This window comes from Anopheles maculipalpis, chromosome 2RL (genome assembly GCF_943734695.1).
Source record: "Anopheles maculipalpis chromosome 2RL, idAnoMacuDA_375_x, whole genome shotgun sequence".
NCBI lineage: Eukaryota > Metazoa > Arthropoda > Insecta > Diptera > Culicidae > Anopheles > Anopheles maculipalpis.
In genome coordinates, this window is record NC_064871.1 from 41,104,280 (window position 1) to 41,119,303 (window position 15,024).

The 15,024-nt window shown below is 48.1% G+C and overlaps 2 protein-coding genes across 2 annotated transcripts; one reads left to right on the top strand and one right to left on the bottom strand.

Annotated features, from left to right (window-relative positions):
* Positions 1-659: 659 nt before the first annotated feature.
* On the top strand, positions 660-1,424 carry LOC126558854 (uncharacterized). Its single transcript, XM_050214933.1, has one exon. The coding sequence runs from the start codon at positions 660-662 to the stop codon at positions 1,422-1,424; it is 765 nt and encodes a 254-aa protein (XP_050070890.1).
* An 885-nt stretch (positions 1,425-2,309) lies between these two features.
* Positions 2,310-6,517, bottom strand: LOC126558168 (acyl-CoA Delta-9 desaturase). The gene is made up of 4 exons (XM_050214132.1): positions 6,344-6,517; positions 6,093-6,252; positions 2,772-3,294; positions 2,310-2,697 (listed from the first exon to the last, which is right to left on the bottom strand). The coding sequence occupies exons 1-4, from the start codon at positions 6,509-6,511 to the stop codon at positions 2,310-2,312; spliced, it is 1,239 nt and encodes a 412-aa protein (XP_050070089.1). The 5' UTR covers positions 6,512-6,517.
* Between the last annotated feature and the right edge of the window lie 8,507 nt (positions 6,518-15,024).

Consider the following 15,024-nt stretch of genomic DNA (forward strand, 5'->3'; position numbering starts at 1 on the left):
GTTTTCGGTGGGCCCGACGACCCGAACCGAGATAAAACTTGGCAGGAAATGGAACGCACTTCGCACACTTCGGGTGAAACGGTGACCGACTGCCGGGACCCAGATTCGCGTGCACCGGAAGCAGGACGCAACCAAACCCGACTCACATGAAAGCAGGGGGCATGGTGAGGTTGCCGGGATTTGCCGAACGAAGGAAAGTGATCCATATTCTAACCTACCGCACACTACGTGACTTCATGTCTGCAGATTTCACAACCTGTCGATCAGTGGCATCGCAGGGTTCGAGGGGCAGCATTTGAGGGAGCAGGAAAATTGCGGTACTCCCCGGTGTGGAGTGGTTTTTCCACTTTCTTTACCGGTGGTGATCGCTACTTCAGTTCGCCGTCTCTGGCCGACTGGCGAGAACAAGGCTTGGCCCGGTAGATGCTGCCAGCGCTCAGTTATTGCTCAGCTCCGATCGCGTTAAGATCAGTGCATCCGACCAACTGTGTGAGTGCTCTGTGACGAGATTGAAAGCAGTATCCATCTGCCTCTAAGCGATAGAATTAAAAGCTGGCATAAGTAGTGAATATAGAGGCGGAGAATTAATTGGCTGAGAGGACACTTGAACCATAACAGTGGCGAATCGTTAATTGCTCACCATCATCTTCATCATTATCATGGGCCGATTGTACGCTGTTCTGTTGGTGCTGCTAGGTACAGTTTTGGCGCCACCAGTGCGATGCGAAACGCGCAAACAGTTCCACAGCCGATATTCGAGCAGTTTGAGCACGAGCCGATCGAGCAGTGCCCCATACCTGAAAACGGTACCGTTGCGACTGTTGAGCTGCCTCGAGCACGTTTCACTCATTGACTGTGGCAAGCTGTACCTGTTGCAGAATATGGAATCGCGGGCGTACCGTTTTGCCAACACCGGCAACATCACGCACGACGTGCAGCAGGTGCTACTGCCCAGCTATCGAAGCGCGGACAATAAACTCTTCAGCGATCAGCTGCTCGCGCTAAATGCTAGTGTGGTGAACGATCGGCTAGCACGCGGTTTGCGGTTGCTGTTTAACGAACGCATCATCGATCTTCAGCTAGTGCCGGGTGTAGCCGTACGGCTCACGCCGAGTGACACGAACCTGCTCGAGTTCTCCGTACGCAAGGGTATTGTGGCCGTCGAGCCAGAAGTCGCGGGGCGCGACAAGGCAAAGAAAGGCATTCGAACGGTGTTGCAGCTGAGTGTGCCGCTCGTACTGCTGCCCTCGATGCTGTTGGCCGGTGTACTACCGATGATACTGCCCGTGCTCAAGTTTGCGACCATCTTCTCCAGCATTGTTAATCATGCGGCACTTGCCGCATCTATCATGTACTTGGCGAAACAGCATGCCGCAGAACAAGAGAGTAAACAAACCGTGTACTTCAATGCCGGTTACAACTAGGCCGACGCCGAGGACGAACATCAGCAGGACAGTATCGGGGTGGCGGCACACAACACAACCTGAAACCAAATAATTGCTTCTGCACCTGTGCTGCTTGTAAACCGAAGGCTGCTGAGCAAGGGGAGTTGAATAAGGATTCGCGTGGCGCAATCTGTGCAGCTTCTGTTTGTGGTGTTTTATTTAAATCCAAGCTTAAGCTAAATACTAAGATAGCGATAGACAAATAAATAAACAGCGACACTTGTTGTCTCAGGTGCGATCTATGCCCGTCCTCTCTGTCTCCTGCTCTCGGTCGGCCTTCTCTGCCGATTCTCTGTGCCGTGGCCTTGTTAGTCTAGCCAGGGTTCTGCTCATCCGCTTCAAAGGCACATGCTAAGGTGTCGCAAAAATTCTCATTGGTTGTTGTTTCGTTCCGTGTTTTTTTTTTCATCCTTCCTCAATTTCCCTTCCATTAGTTCGTGCTTGTCGCAATGTCGGTTGTTATTATTCATTCTACTGTTTTTTTTACGAGATAAAACACTCTCGCACATCGAGAGGAGCCCCTTCAAGGGACTTGGGACCCGAAAATTCTAAACAAAAACAAAAGAAACACTTAAACTTGCATAAGCTCAAAGGAAAGCGTTTACGTCAGGAACGCACTGTAACTTTTTCTACGCTAAAGGAATGGAATTTGCGTCATCCCAAAGACCCTAGGAGCAAATGTGTTTGGGTGCGTGCGAGAGAAGGATAGAACTTTTAAGGTAAATAGTAAAACATAACGTAACACCTGCCAGTGCTATTGTTCCCCCAAACGGTACTGCCGTGCCACTGTCTCTGTGTGCAAATGGTAAGCCCTCCCTGCCTTAGTCTCTACTATGTATATGTACTTAAACCCCGTCCTCGCTACTACTCGACCTTATTCCTAACGGTGGCATCCTGACGATCCTCTTCGTTCATATCCTTATCATCCCAGCCCCAAACCGCCTGTTCCGACTCATGGTCCAGCTGGTTAATGTAATCGATCATGCGAGCGTTCAGTTCCTGCTCATTGTACTGATGCGATCCATCGCCGGTACGCAACACTCGCTTCCGTATCAGATCGTCCGACACCGACTTCAGATCGTACGCCCAGCCGATCCGGGCGAAAAAGTCAATCGCGGCCGTCGTAAAGTTCGTACTGTACGTGCCCAGCTCGGACGTCTTGTAGTCCCACGGGAATACATGATGGTAGTTATGCCATCCTTCGCCGTAAGCTGCGATCGCCACGAACGTGTTGTTGGTCGGAGAGATATTGCTACAAGAGAAGGATTCCAGTTAGAGCAAACGATACAGATACACACCAGGATGCACTGCAACTCCGATACTTACCGATCGTACGGCTTTGTGCCCCAGATATGGGCCGCACTGTTCACCAGCCAGGTAGCGTTGAGCGACAGGACGTACCGGAAGATGGCGACCACGTACCAGGCGTTCGAGAACGTTTCGTCCAGATAGTAGTACGCGAGGAAGGTCGGCAGTACGAAGCAAAACAGTGGCATCAGCAGGGCGTAGTAGCGCTTTTGAAACATTACGATAGCGTCCTGCTCGAGATCGCTCATGTCGACGGCCTGGCCGCGCGTTTTCACGTCCGGATGCTTCTTCACCATCAGCCAGCCGATGTGCGAGAAGAAGAAGCCGCGGGTCGCATTGTGCGGGTCGGCATCGGTATCGGTGAACTTGTGATGGACACGGTGATCCCGCACCCACTCGTACACGCTGTTCTGGAAGGCTAGCGTTTGCGCTAGCATCAGGAACAGACGTAGCGGCCACTTCGCCTTGTACGCCCGGTGCGACCAGAGCCGGTGGGCACCGGCCGTAATGCCGAGGGCGCCACACGAGCCCAAGATGAGTGCTGTGGCCGTTTGCAAGTCAGGTTCATTAGGATCAAACAGGAGAGTGTGTGAGAGGGAAAGAGAGAGAGAGAGAAAGAGAGGGGCAAAAAACAGAACATAATTAAATAATATGATCAATGAGCAAACAGAGCACTTCTCCAGAAGGGGAGTTTTTACTTCCGACTGACTCCCGGACACCTTCAAACGATCAGAGTGATGTGCCAAAATTGTATACCTGACGGGGGAAGATCGATAGCGTATTATCGACAATGATCGGCCTAATCTGGGCGCATGATTGTCGGTATCGCGTGTTTGCGAGCATGATCGTACATATTTTCTGCAACTGTTGCTGTCCACCTTCCGATGTGCCAGTGCCAAATTAAACCACTTTTACGCCACGGCTCATGACGGAGCAGGAAAGGCTGGCCGGCGCACCTATTAATCATGATCGCATTACACGCAAAACACGATCACCCACAAAAAAGTGCGTAAGGTACAAAGAGCGTCTTGGTTGCCCAACCCATCGTGCTCACTAATGAGCTGGACCTATCTTGCGGCTAGCGATTCATTTCTTCTGCGTCAATAATAGTATTTTTTCGTCCTGTGCTTTTTTTGTTCTAAGCCACCACCACATCAGTTACTCACTCAGGTAAATGGCGTTGAAATTTACCTATTTAACGTTTAAGTACGCGGCGACAAAAACTGATTCCTGCTCACGTGTGTCCAATTTTAGCCACCGACGATTTCCCATGACATTGAGCACGGACCGCGCACCGTTCGACATTGACTGCGATGTGCATGACTCACGTGCACATGACCTTTTCTACCAATTCGATCAACACTAGCTCGCGTTGCAGATGCACTAAGTAATAATGCCGATAAGTGATAGCCAATTTGTGCTCATCCATTTATTAAGCACTTTCGAGGCATCAATTGAGCGATCAATCGAGGCAAATGAACTTCTTGCATGCTTGTGACGCACATGGCAACAGTGTGGGACATCTTGTCGACATCCGCTGGACATTTGGTAACGATTCTTTAGCCGAAACTCCTCGCCCGTGCAACACCAACGTCATTAGCATACGTTCTAAATCCTACGTACCAACAGGGTCACTCCCGGCACACTGGCACGCCAAGCCGGGGAGAAGTTTCGATGTTACAAAACCATCGGATGACGCTAATCGCGAAACGGCTTGCGTGCTTTGCATGCATAATCCCGATTATGATCCTGCAGTGGATCGTGGAACGGGTCCGAAACGAACGGGTCAGTTTAGTATGCCAAAACTCTGTGCCCCATTCATCAAAGCGTGCTGCGTGACACACTATCTCCAATCGTACGAACATGAAAAAAGACAGCACCTTAGCATATTATCGACACAATTGATTCTCACAGGAACTGCATCCAGTGACGTAAAGCCCAAAAGAAATCCCTTGCTGCATGTTGGCAAAAAAAAAAAACGTTCCGTAATATTCGATACTAATTTTGCATAATTATAATCAACCATTTCCAATCCGTCCTCCAATCTACTAGCACTTTTAATCTGTTTTTATCACTTTTTCCACGTAACACTTTCCCCTGCAGGGAAACGATCCAATAAAGGAAGAGAAGGGAAGCCAAAGGTTGGCGTGCTATTACAGGGTGTAATTAATTGCACATTAGATGTCCGGTGGTTGCACTCCACCTGCAGACTGCTTGAATGGTTTGCTTTGTCCAATCCCATGTGCACAGCAAGTGCACTTCAGAGCCGCCGGACTCGACACCCATCGGCACCGGCATTGTTTGCACTTTCGCCCGGTTTGCAGGGTACGCGCTCGCAAAAATCAATTCGTCATTTGTCAGCCCTTTTGCAAAGAGATGATTGTTTGACCCGCGCCGTACGACCCTTCGCCGGTCGCCAACTTTCACTTTCTCCGTCCAACGGTGCTTCCATTGTTCGGTTTCAACCTTTTCTCCTGGAATGTCAATTTCCACCCGGGTGCATTTCCGGTTTGACCGATGCGAAAAAGCGATCTTCGATCGTCGTCGTCGTTCACCCCTTGCGCATGTAACGCTTCTGTCGTAACGCCGTTATCGAATGGAGTGCTGTGTGCGAGCAGTTCTGATGAGGTTTTTAGGATTAAAGTGTGACGAACAATACGAGCACGTCGTCTTTTTGTGGTCGCGCAGGAAACGAACGCGGCGAGTGTGGTGTCCAGGGTGCCTTATTCGGATGCGGCGCAACTCGATCGACGGTGAAGCGATCGTTGATCGGGCGATCGCATATTTCCGTCACGTCGCTGGACATTGTCTTCGAGAATCCGATCTCTCGAATCATTCGTTCAATCGCCAACCGGGGACGATGACGCTGGTAGAATAAATCATCATCATCATCAGCTGCCTCATCCGAACGGTGGCGGACCGGCCGAAAGCGACGAAACGTACGCAATTGTCCTGGTGGTTCAACGCAGAGTGAAGTACTTTTTACAAATCTCGGGTCTCTTTCCGCCAATTTTGCATATTTCACCAGTCGATCAAGCGATGGACGGGTGCGTCAGGAAATGGTCGTAAATTCCGCACGAAACGTTTCGGCTGCGGTTCATTATTGGGCCATCAAGCAAACGCAACAGGGACTATAAAAACCGTTGTATCGGTGGATAATAAATCACCGCCAGAGCAGTATTTTACCATTGCTATCACGCGGCATGCGAACATTTCAGGGCTAAGCAGGGTATTCCACCTGCCGGCACAGAATCCAATCCTTCTCCCATTACTAATTGTCTTTTTCGACAGCAATATGGCAGCATTAATCGCAAGAAGTAATTTCTGCTGCATACTCACCCAAGAAAAATGTGCTCCATTTAGCCGATGTTACCAACAGGTAGCTGCCATACAGAAAGCCAAGATGCAGATAGACGAAGGCGATAATGTTACGCCACACGTACACATGATGATACCGGCGTCCCGTACTCGCACCCGATAGCTTTGCGACATCTGTTGGCTGTGTAAATAGAAGTATTCGCTTTTTAAAATATAGCCACGATCACGATCATCCACTCCTGAAGCAGCCTGAATTGCGCGTGGAAACTTACCTTAATCTCGTCTGTAACTGTCGTGGTCGGCTTTGGTGGTACGTTCAGGAAGGATTTGTTCTTGTACTGTTGCGTGCCACCAACCGATGCATTGTTATTGTTTCGATCCTCCTGCTCGATGCAAGCCTCGGCCAGCAGTATCGTATTGCCGAGCACGTTCGGTGCCATTGTTGCAGCGCTAGAGGTACACTCGAGTCGATGTGGCGAGGTGTTTCTGATGCACCACCAGCAAAAATCACGTGTCTGTGAACAAAAAAAAAAAAACAGCACCACGAAAAATGATCAGTTAATTGGGCCTTTAAAACGATTCCTTTTCGAAGAGAAATTCACATGCCATAATTTATAGACCTTTGCGGAGGGAGGGTCATCCCATCGCAAAACAATAAGGATGCATTAACCCCGGTACCTGGTGTGGTAGGGCAGTAATATGCAGAAAATCTTCTTTTTTTTTTACTCAAGACATAACTGCCAAAAACAGTGGAGAAAGTTTCCTATACACACGCACTCACAGCCGTGTTAACCTCTGAACCGGTTATGATCTTGTTCCTTGCCGTACTGTCAACGATCGACGCGGCACGATAAGACTGCATATTGCAATTCCGTGGTATTTCGTGGTGTCTTCCGGCTTTCGTTGCCTGCATAAAGGTGATCGATCAAGTGAAAACGGACGACAGGCTTGTCCTCTCAGCAGTGTGTTAAGTAAGAGTGAAAAGTGTATATTTTTTTAAAATTCCCACAATCATACGCACTTGATTCGACCCATTTTTGCTATGCGGAACGGCTCCCCTATTTTGGTCCATGTGTTTGGAACGATCGCGACGCTAAGTGATCGCTTGTTGGGAACCTACAGACCACAAACCACAGTAAGTTATCCATTATAATCACGTCCCTTCTGGTCGGTTGGCCCACGACGCTTTTTGACACTCGACTCTTCTTTAAGGCAGCAGGAATGAGGAAACGATCGATTCCACAATATTCCACGCACTCACTATCACAACTGTGCAGTATGTGCGTGTTTGTTTACAGCCGATTTTTACAAAGGGACTTCCATTTTCTAACGCCAACACCTAGGGAGCGAATCAGCCCGATCATTGGTCATTGGTATTCTTGTGCGAGATAATTAGGGACGCGATATGCGAACTTCTTACGTTCCAAACGGTCGTACCAAAATGGTGCGTTATGTGTTTCCTTTTGGAATTTTTTGTTTAAGGTAGACGCCCGCGACTGCCGCTTCCCTCTTCCCGTTTCTGGCCGTCGCGTTCATCAAATTCTCCTTCTGCCATGAATAATATTGGCTATTGGAAGTGGCGGTAGAATTCGGTTTCAGATTTTACGATCGAATCGAAACAATTGACGAAAACAATTTTACGACCTGGCGGGTGCGTACGCGAGTGAACGCAGCGTTTCGTTAAGGGAATTTCTAATTTCGTTTAGGGAATTTGTGTACACAAAAAAAAAAAAAACAGGTCATTTACGGGTGGAGTCATGTCGCGAAATGATTGCCACACTGTCAATGCTCAGCTGTATTTGAAGCGTTTACATATAGTCTGGTTCCAGTTTATATAAATACATTCTAATAGATGCAATTCCCCATCCTCGTGCATTCTAGATGCATTCAGCATCAAACCGTTGCTAGTGCGGCATGTGTGACACAATTCTCCGGCAAAGGTCACAACCTGCAACAGAAACGAAAAACTTCAACATAAGCAACGAACCTCACATGTTCCACTCCTCGGTGCAAATGCTTCGTGCAATGTCACGGTGAGCTCGTTTTTTTTTTTTTTATTCTTCTAAACGTTGTCTTATCTCTTGCACATTGATACGCAACCGGGACAAAACATATTGCGGGGGCGGGGGGGAAACGCCAATGTTTGCACGTGCTCGATCAGTCTCGGTAAAACTGAGCTTGTTGCGAAATGAGGTATATCGGTACAGATCTTCGAATGTGAACGATGTGTGTCGGATGCAATCGAACTTTTATATACTTATTTCGCTTCTAACAGATTTGTTTTATTGCTTTGCTGGTCATTACTTCCCAACCGATCCGGTAACACGGGATGGTTGTTGTTGATTTGGACATTTGGTGGAATGTTGATCGCTCCATCCATCTCGATCTACGACCTTGATTGTGGCGGTAAATCACACTCTGCTGAAGGTTGTTCCGAAAGATCCTAACATCAAGGGAAGCGGTTGGCACAGGGTGATAAAAGCCCAATTGGGCGCTCGTACACTTTCTGCGATAGTGTCCGTACGTAGTGAAGCCACACGAGCGAACGCCACCGTCACAAGTTACGTTATTACCCATTATAAATCGTCACCCACCATCAACCGGAATCAGCTGGGCTGGGGGAAGGAACGGTAGCAAAGCAAAAAAAAAAACACACACACAACTGCCACATACATTTGTCGTGGGTCACTCTCATTGCCATTACGGCACCACACTTGATCTTGACCATCGCACGGTAGTACTTCTTCGATGTGGTAGCGCGTCGTGACTGCGTTGGCTGGGTGATCACCCAATTAGAAGCTACGGCACACGGGCTTCTCATACTACCTGGGCACCGTCGTCTATCGATCTGTCTGAATGCATTTGCCATGCTTTGACCGGTTTTTTTTTTCTATGCTGCCTTGCAGCCTTGCATAAATAGAACTTTTGCACTGGTGGTCATAATGGCACGTGAGCTTTAAACCAACGGATGCAAACCAGCGGTGCCTACTGGAGGTCTACTTTCACCCTTTCTTTTTTGCCCTTTGCAATCTGTAAGGAATTTGGCTTGTTCTAGTTGCCACGGTCCAGGTTTGAAATGCGCGTTTCCGGTCCGGGAACTCCGTCGGAGGGTAAACCTGTACGGCACCGCCTTTTCCGACCATTGCGACTCGTTTTGTGCGCTGGTGGCTGCCATGCAGCATATTGCATTGCTTCCTCAGACATGGAAGCTCGCTCGCTCACTTACTTGCTCGAGCAACACAGCGCAGTGTATGGCCGACGGGCAAATACAGTAAACCAGACACGTTGAAGAAGACTGTGTAAGCGGGGGCTACAGGAAAGGAACGCAGCCGGAGCAGTCACCGAAGTCATCTAAATCCGGTCAGAACTAGTACGAGGCCGTCGTTATATACGTGACTGCTGACACGGCTCCCGTTGTCACAAGCGAGCGACGATCGACAGGGCAAAGATTCGTATTTTATTTTTAAAAACGCTCGATATTCGAAGTTAGAAATGGACGGAACTGTCTTTCCGGGACATTTAGCAAACTTCATTAAAACTAAAACCAACAAAAATCGCCACTTGCGATGCGATAATGGGCGACACACTCACAACTTACTCGAAGGGGTCAACGACGGTTTTTGTGTGTGGTGGCTAATTAGATAGCAGCACCTTTGAGGGAGGGAACCGAATTTGCCGAAAAACGTCGCACTTTGGCACGCTAATGCATTGCGCCTCAAGGTTACTTGCCAGTGCGCGATCAGCAATGCAAAATTAGTTGTATCGTTGCATATTTGTTTAAAGCGCTCTTAAGTTCTTAAGCTTAGGCGCTTAGGCAATGGATATGGAACACGGTTGAAACCTTAACCTGATTTGTAAAACGTGCTATATGATGTCAGTGTGCTACTGTGCGATAAATGAGAAAATTATTTCTACCATCTTTGTGAGTAATACTGCTCAACCCCAAAAACACTTATGAATGGTTCCTCTTTTTGTGTTGACTTGTTGTGCCGCATTAAGCCGACCACAGGTCGGTTCATTTGGCAATCTGGGCAATAAAAATATTTCAATGTTAGGCTTTACTCCTCTTTGCACAATCTCTGGCAAAAGCATAAAACGTTTTAGCTAAACAAATGTCATTACTTTACACACGTGCTCGGCCAAGGTCCGTAGGACGCTAACAGTTGGATATAACAAAGCCAGCACTGTGTAAGCCATGATTTGTGATGCCTCGAAAACAGAAGAAAGAGTAAACCCCCACAGCAAAAGGGGAAAAAATGTACCAAAGTACTGGAAAGGTCACAGCAAAGTTGGGTCCAAAAACGGAGACAGATTGTCCTGAGACCTCCTCCCCGTTTTACTTGACACAGTAACATGCCGGCAACAGGTTGACCCACTCTGTCGATTACCAAATGGGAGACTTTGCCTTCTACCGCTGCCAGGGCCATGGTTAGGGAAAAACGGTTCAGCCTCCCGTCGTGGATACGCCACGAGCACAAGGACACGCGGTTGTGCTCTGCGCTGGAAGAACAGGTTTTTCTTTGCCCATCCCATCCCATCTTGCTGGCGATTCTTGCTGTCCTGCCTGCCGGCGCAGGATCGGGCCAGAGTGCGCTTTAGCATGCAACCTCTTAACCTCATGGCTGGGTGACCTGCCGACGAAGGCAGATGCACTGGTAGACCTTGTCCGAAGCGGTTAACATCCCAACCCTGAAGATTTATAGCCATTTTTTTGAAGGTGATACTGATCGTAACTCAGTTTTTTGAGCCAGGAACAAATTGGACCTCCCAATTGGCACCGCTCTCAAACGCTCGAAAGTTTAGCGGGTTAGGTGTTTTCCCGAGCACACACGGGAAAACATGTGCCTATTGCCGAACTCAGCAGAACAAACAAACGTTTTCCGACTTGGACGGTAAACATTCGCATGCAACGAACGTGATCGACGGTAATGGACGTGATGTTCCGTCTGTCCCAAGCGGTTACCGAACACTCTCTCTCTTTCTCTCTAGTCCACCGAGCGTTAGTGTTGCAGCAAGAAAGTGTCATAAAGCAGACAAACGGTAACACAAACGCCGTCTGGTGTCCCTCGTGGATGGTAAAAAGGGCGCTCGGACAGTACAGTACAGTGTTTATGATCATCATCGTTGAGACGGATGATGAAATAGCTACTGGAGAAGGATATCTTCCGGCAAGGAACTGACATTGTGGCAAGGTTAGAATTTTCCTTTCCAATTTGGTGCCACCCCCTGCTGAGTGTCCCTCGCGCGATCGATCGATGAGCTTGGCAGAGAGCTCCATTAACCGTAGCAATGTACGCAATACACTTGTGGCAACAAACAGTGCCCGTACTTTATGTGCCCTCCCAGGTGTGCAATGAACCATGCGGCCCACAACCACCCGAAACTCGCACAGGAAAAACGATATATAAACATAAAACACTAATACCAACACACACACACATACACACAAATGCACATTAACATAACACTCGTACCAGGCTAAAAACAGAGTCCAAAAATTGCTGACCGTAGGACAAAACTTGAACCCCGGAGCTCGCCAGGTTTGAGCACAAAATAGGGTAGAAAATAAGCTTCTACGTATGCTTCTAGCGATCGAGAGTTCGATTGGCAACTCTTTAACACTTTAGAACTTATACCGAGTGCTTGTAAGGAGGGCCACGTGTGGGGAAGGTGATCGGTACTTACGGGGTCCGAAATCGAAGCAGCCGGCTTAAGGTGTAATGCACCAAACTCACTCCGATTTTTACACGTCAAAAACGTTAGCACTGACACGAAAAGTTTCGACTCCCAAAAGAAGTCTTGTCCCTGTCCCTTTCTCGTCGTCACCTTCCCCTCCCAAAACTGGCAAATTGGAGCACACTGAGATCGTTTGTCACACTCGGCCGCTAGGATCGATCGCTAAACTCACGCACTGCACTCGTATCACCGTATGGCCAACCTGGCCAACGATGCAGGATATGAAGGATATGAATAATAATAAAAAAACAACACTCACACTCACACCCACACGGTCTACGTGCAAGGAACCACCAAATAACCCTGCTATTACCTTAACGCTCGGTACGGTCAACAAGGGGGAGGGCGCGAAAATAATGCTCGGCAACGCTACGAACCGCTCGGTCTGCGATCAGTCAGCGCAGTAAACGACGCACGGTGGCTGCGGTGGTCTTTTATAAAACTTTTCCCTTTAACCTGCGGCTTGTGTGCAGTTCCGCCCCTCACCGCTCACTGACCGCGCACATCCCATCCGCATTTCGGGTGGGGGACGCCTTTACGCAGGCAGCGGCGGCCAATTTTTTCCCGCCCTCCGCTACCCGACCCCCGCCCTCGGTCTGCTGGTCTTGGTCATCGCTTGGTCGTCGCTCTCGGTGTCGGAGTTTCTCTCTTACTTGCTGTGTCTTGCCCTCTGCTCATTCTTTCTTTCGCTTTTGTCCCACCGGAACCATTCGGGCGCGCGCTCATTCGTTTCCCTGTTGCGTGTGACTTTTGCACACCCGCGTAATGGGTCCGGCACTTGTTCCCCTGTTCTGCTGAAGCGTTCAGCACTGCACAAGAACGCACAAATTTTTGCCGGGAACAGTTGTCCACACTTGTCCGGAGCATATGATCCCTCCTATCCCCCCCTGCTATACACACACACACACATCTGGTGACGCTTTTTCACGCAAACGGAAACGATGCCACAAAGCGCACGGCAGGGCACTGGACGTCCATTCTGGGATGGACGGCCGGCACGTAGAAACGACCACCACTACCGATATCGATTCGCGTCGATCAAAGATGATCGCGTGGTGAAGGTCCCTCAAAATGACCGGTGGTTTTGATACCCTCGCCCTACGCTTACCGACCCGAGGGTTTACAGCGAGGCATACAGCGTACACATCTTCACTATTGTCTCTTGTTCTATTTCTAATAGTGGCTTGATGATTCATGCAGTGCGATGTACCTAAACAACATGAAGGATAGCTCAATGTCGTTAGAATTGAGGAATCTGGAAGCATATGTTGGGTAACGCCTAAGAGGCTTGTGATTAGAGGAATTAAATATCGATCGAGTTTGCCAAGTTTTTCGACCAAAGATGGCGATATATTGACTACAGGATACCGCTACAGGAGCTTGTTGTACAATTACACTTGAAGTTAAATTTGTATTACCTCTTTCAAAACATTACTCCCCTGATAAGGTGTTAAGTTTTCAGCAATTTAAAGTCCCTAGCATTCTCTAGCCTCGGCATTTTTCTTTTTTAAATAACAATGTTGATTCTATGACATAGGTGCATATTAGGACATAGGTGCCGGTTTTTCACGCAGGACTGGGGTTCAAGTTCCATCCTGCCCATTCCCCGGTAGTGACGACTGACCATCCAACTACGTGATGATATCGGCAAGTCATTAGATGGCCGGCGTGAACTAGAAGGTCATTAAGCCAAGAAGAAGAATAGCAACCGCTCAAGTGTGAAATTGATCCCAAAATTGTGGGATACTTTCAAAGCAACTAAATCGAAGCTTCAACTTCAAAGGCTGACGAAACCCTCTTAGTTATGTTTGAAAGGAAGATACTCAAAAGGATTGATGGCCCCGTATGTTAGGAAAGTTGTACGAGTTGTGGTGAATTTAGGCTCACCCTTCAGGACACAACTCCCCGGGGGGCTGGTCATCTCCTGAGAATGATACCGGACGACCCTGCCAGTAAAGTCTTTCTAGGACGTCCATATCGACAGAGGAGGTGTGGTAGGCTCAGATCGAAACGAAATGACTGTAGATTGGATTGGTAGACAAATTTCGACGATTTCTGCAAAGACCATGAAGAGATCATAGCATCTGATAAGTAGGAGAGTAAGTAAATTTATCAAAACTAGAGACAACAACGAGTTCCACAGGCGTCACACGAATAAGTGGACGAAAAAACAAGGAAGAATTTAAAAAAATCCTTTTAACAAAAGTTTTTTTAAGGTCCAACACGTTTGATTGGATATTTGAGCAATCTGTTGCAAAAGAATGGCTCAGCAGTATAACCATAATGTTATGGATCTAATTGCATTATGGATAGATCATGACAGAAACTCTGTAGATACTTTTCCAATATTTTACTATACGTTACAATCATTCTCGGATACATTTTATGACACATTCTTAACTAACCCTACTAATAAATGATCATATTAACCTAAACCATCTTCAAGTGAATCGCTAGAATTGTTGCGCTTGTCGGCGAGTAAACAGTAACTCGTCCAAGGACCACTGAACCATGGAATCAATCCACAAAGTCGGTAACAAGACGATAAGTCCACCAAAATCTTCCTTTGGCGGATTTTCCAACCACTTTCATTCATTCGCGGTGCAAAATTTCACACCCTGCTCCCCGATCCAATCCTCGGAACAACCGCACAACAGCAATCGCACCAAACCAAAAGCCAATAAGAAAACTCAACTCCGCGATCAAGTGCGATCGCAGCACCGAGCAAGCAAGCAGGCAGGTGTGCAAGCAAACAAATCAAACAACTACAGCAACCAAAAGTGGGGAAATGCAATTGCACGATTGTTGTATGCTGTTTGCACATTGTTTTGCCTTCGTCCCGCTTGCAGACGAACAAATTGTACGCGCCCGTAAGAAAGCTCCAGGGTAAGATTTATCGTCGATTCATCTGCCAGGAGGAGGGCAGCGAATAAAAAAAAAAAAACCCCCTGAAGCTGTACTTAACCAAACTTTTCCTTCCTGCCTTCGTCGTGGGTCAGTTCCTTCTTGGTGGTGGTGGAGGTAAAAGTTGCTTGACGTCAGCGAAGTTAGCGCCTCTTTTGACGTGGACGGGCTCGTAGCGCGAGCGAGTCCTTCTTGGGGCCTCGCACTGTGGAGGGCCCACTTCTCCCTAATTGCATGCGCGTTGACGTGCGGATGACGGGAAGCATTAGGCGTAGTATTAGGTGCAAGTTCGACCCTTTTCGAGGGTGTTTTG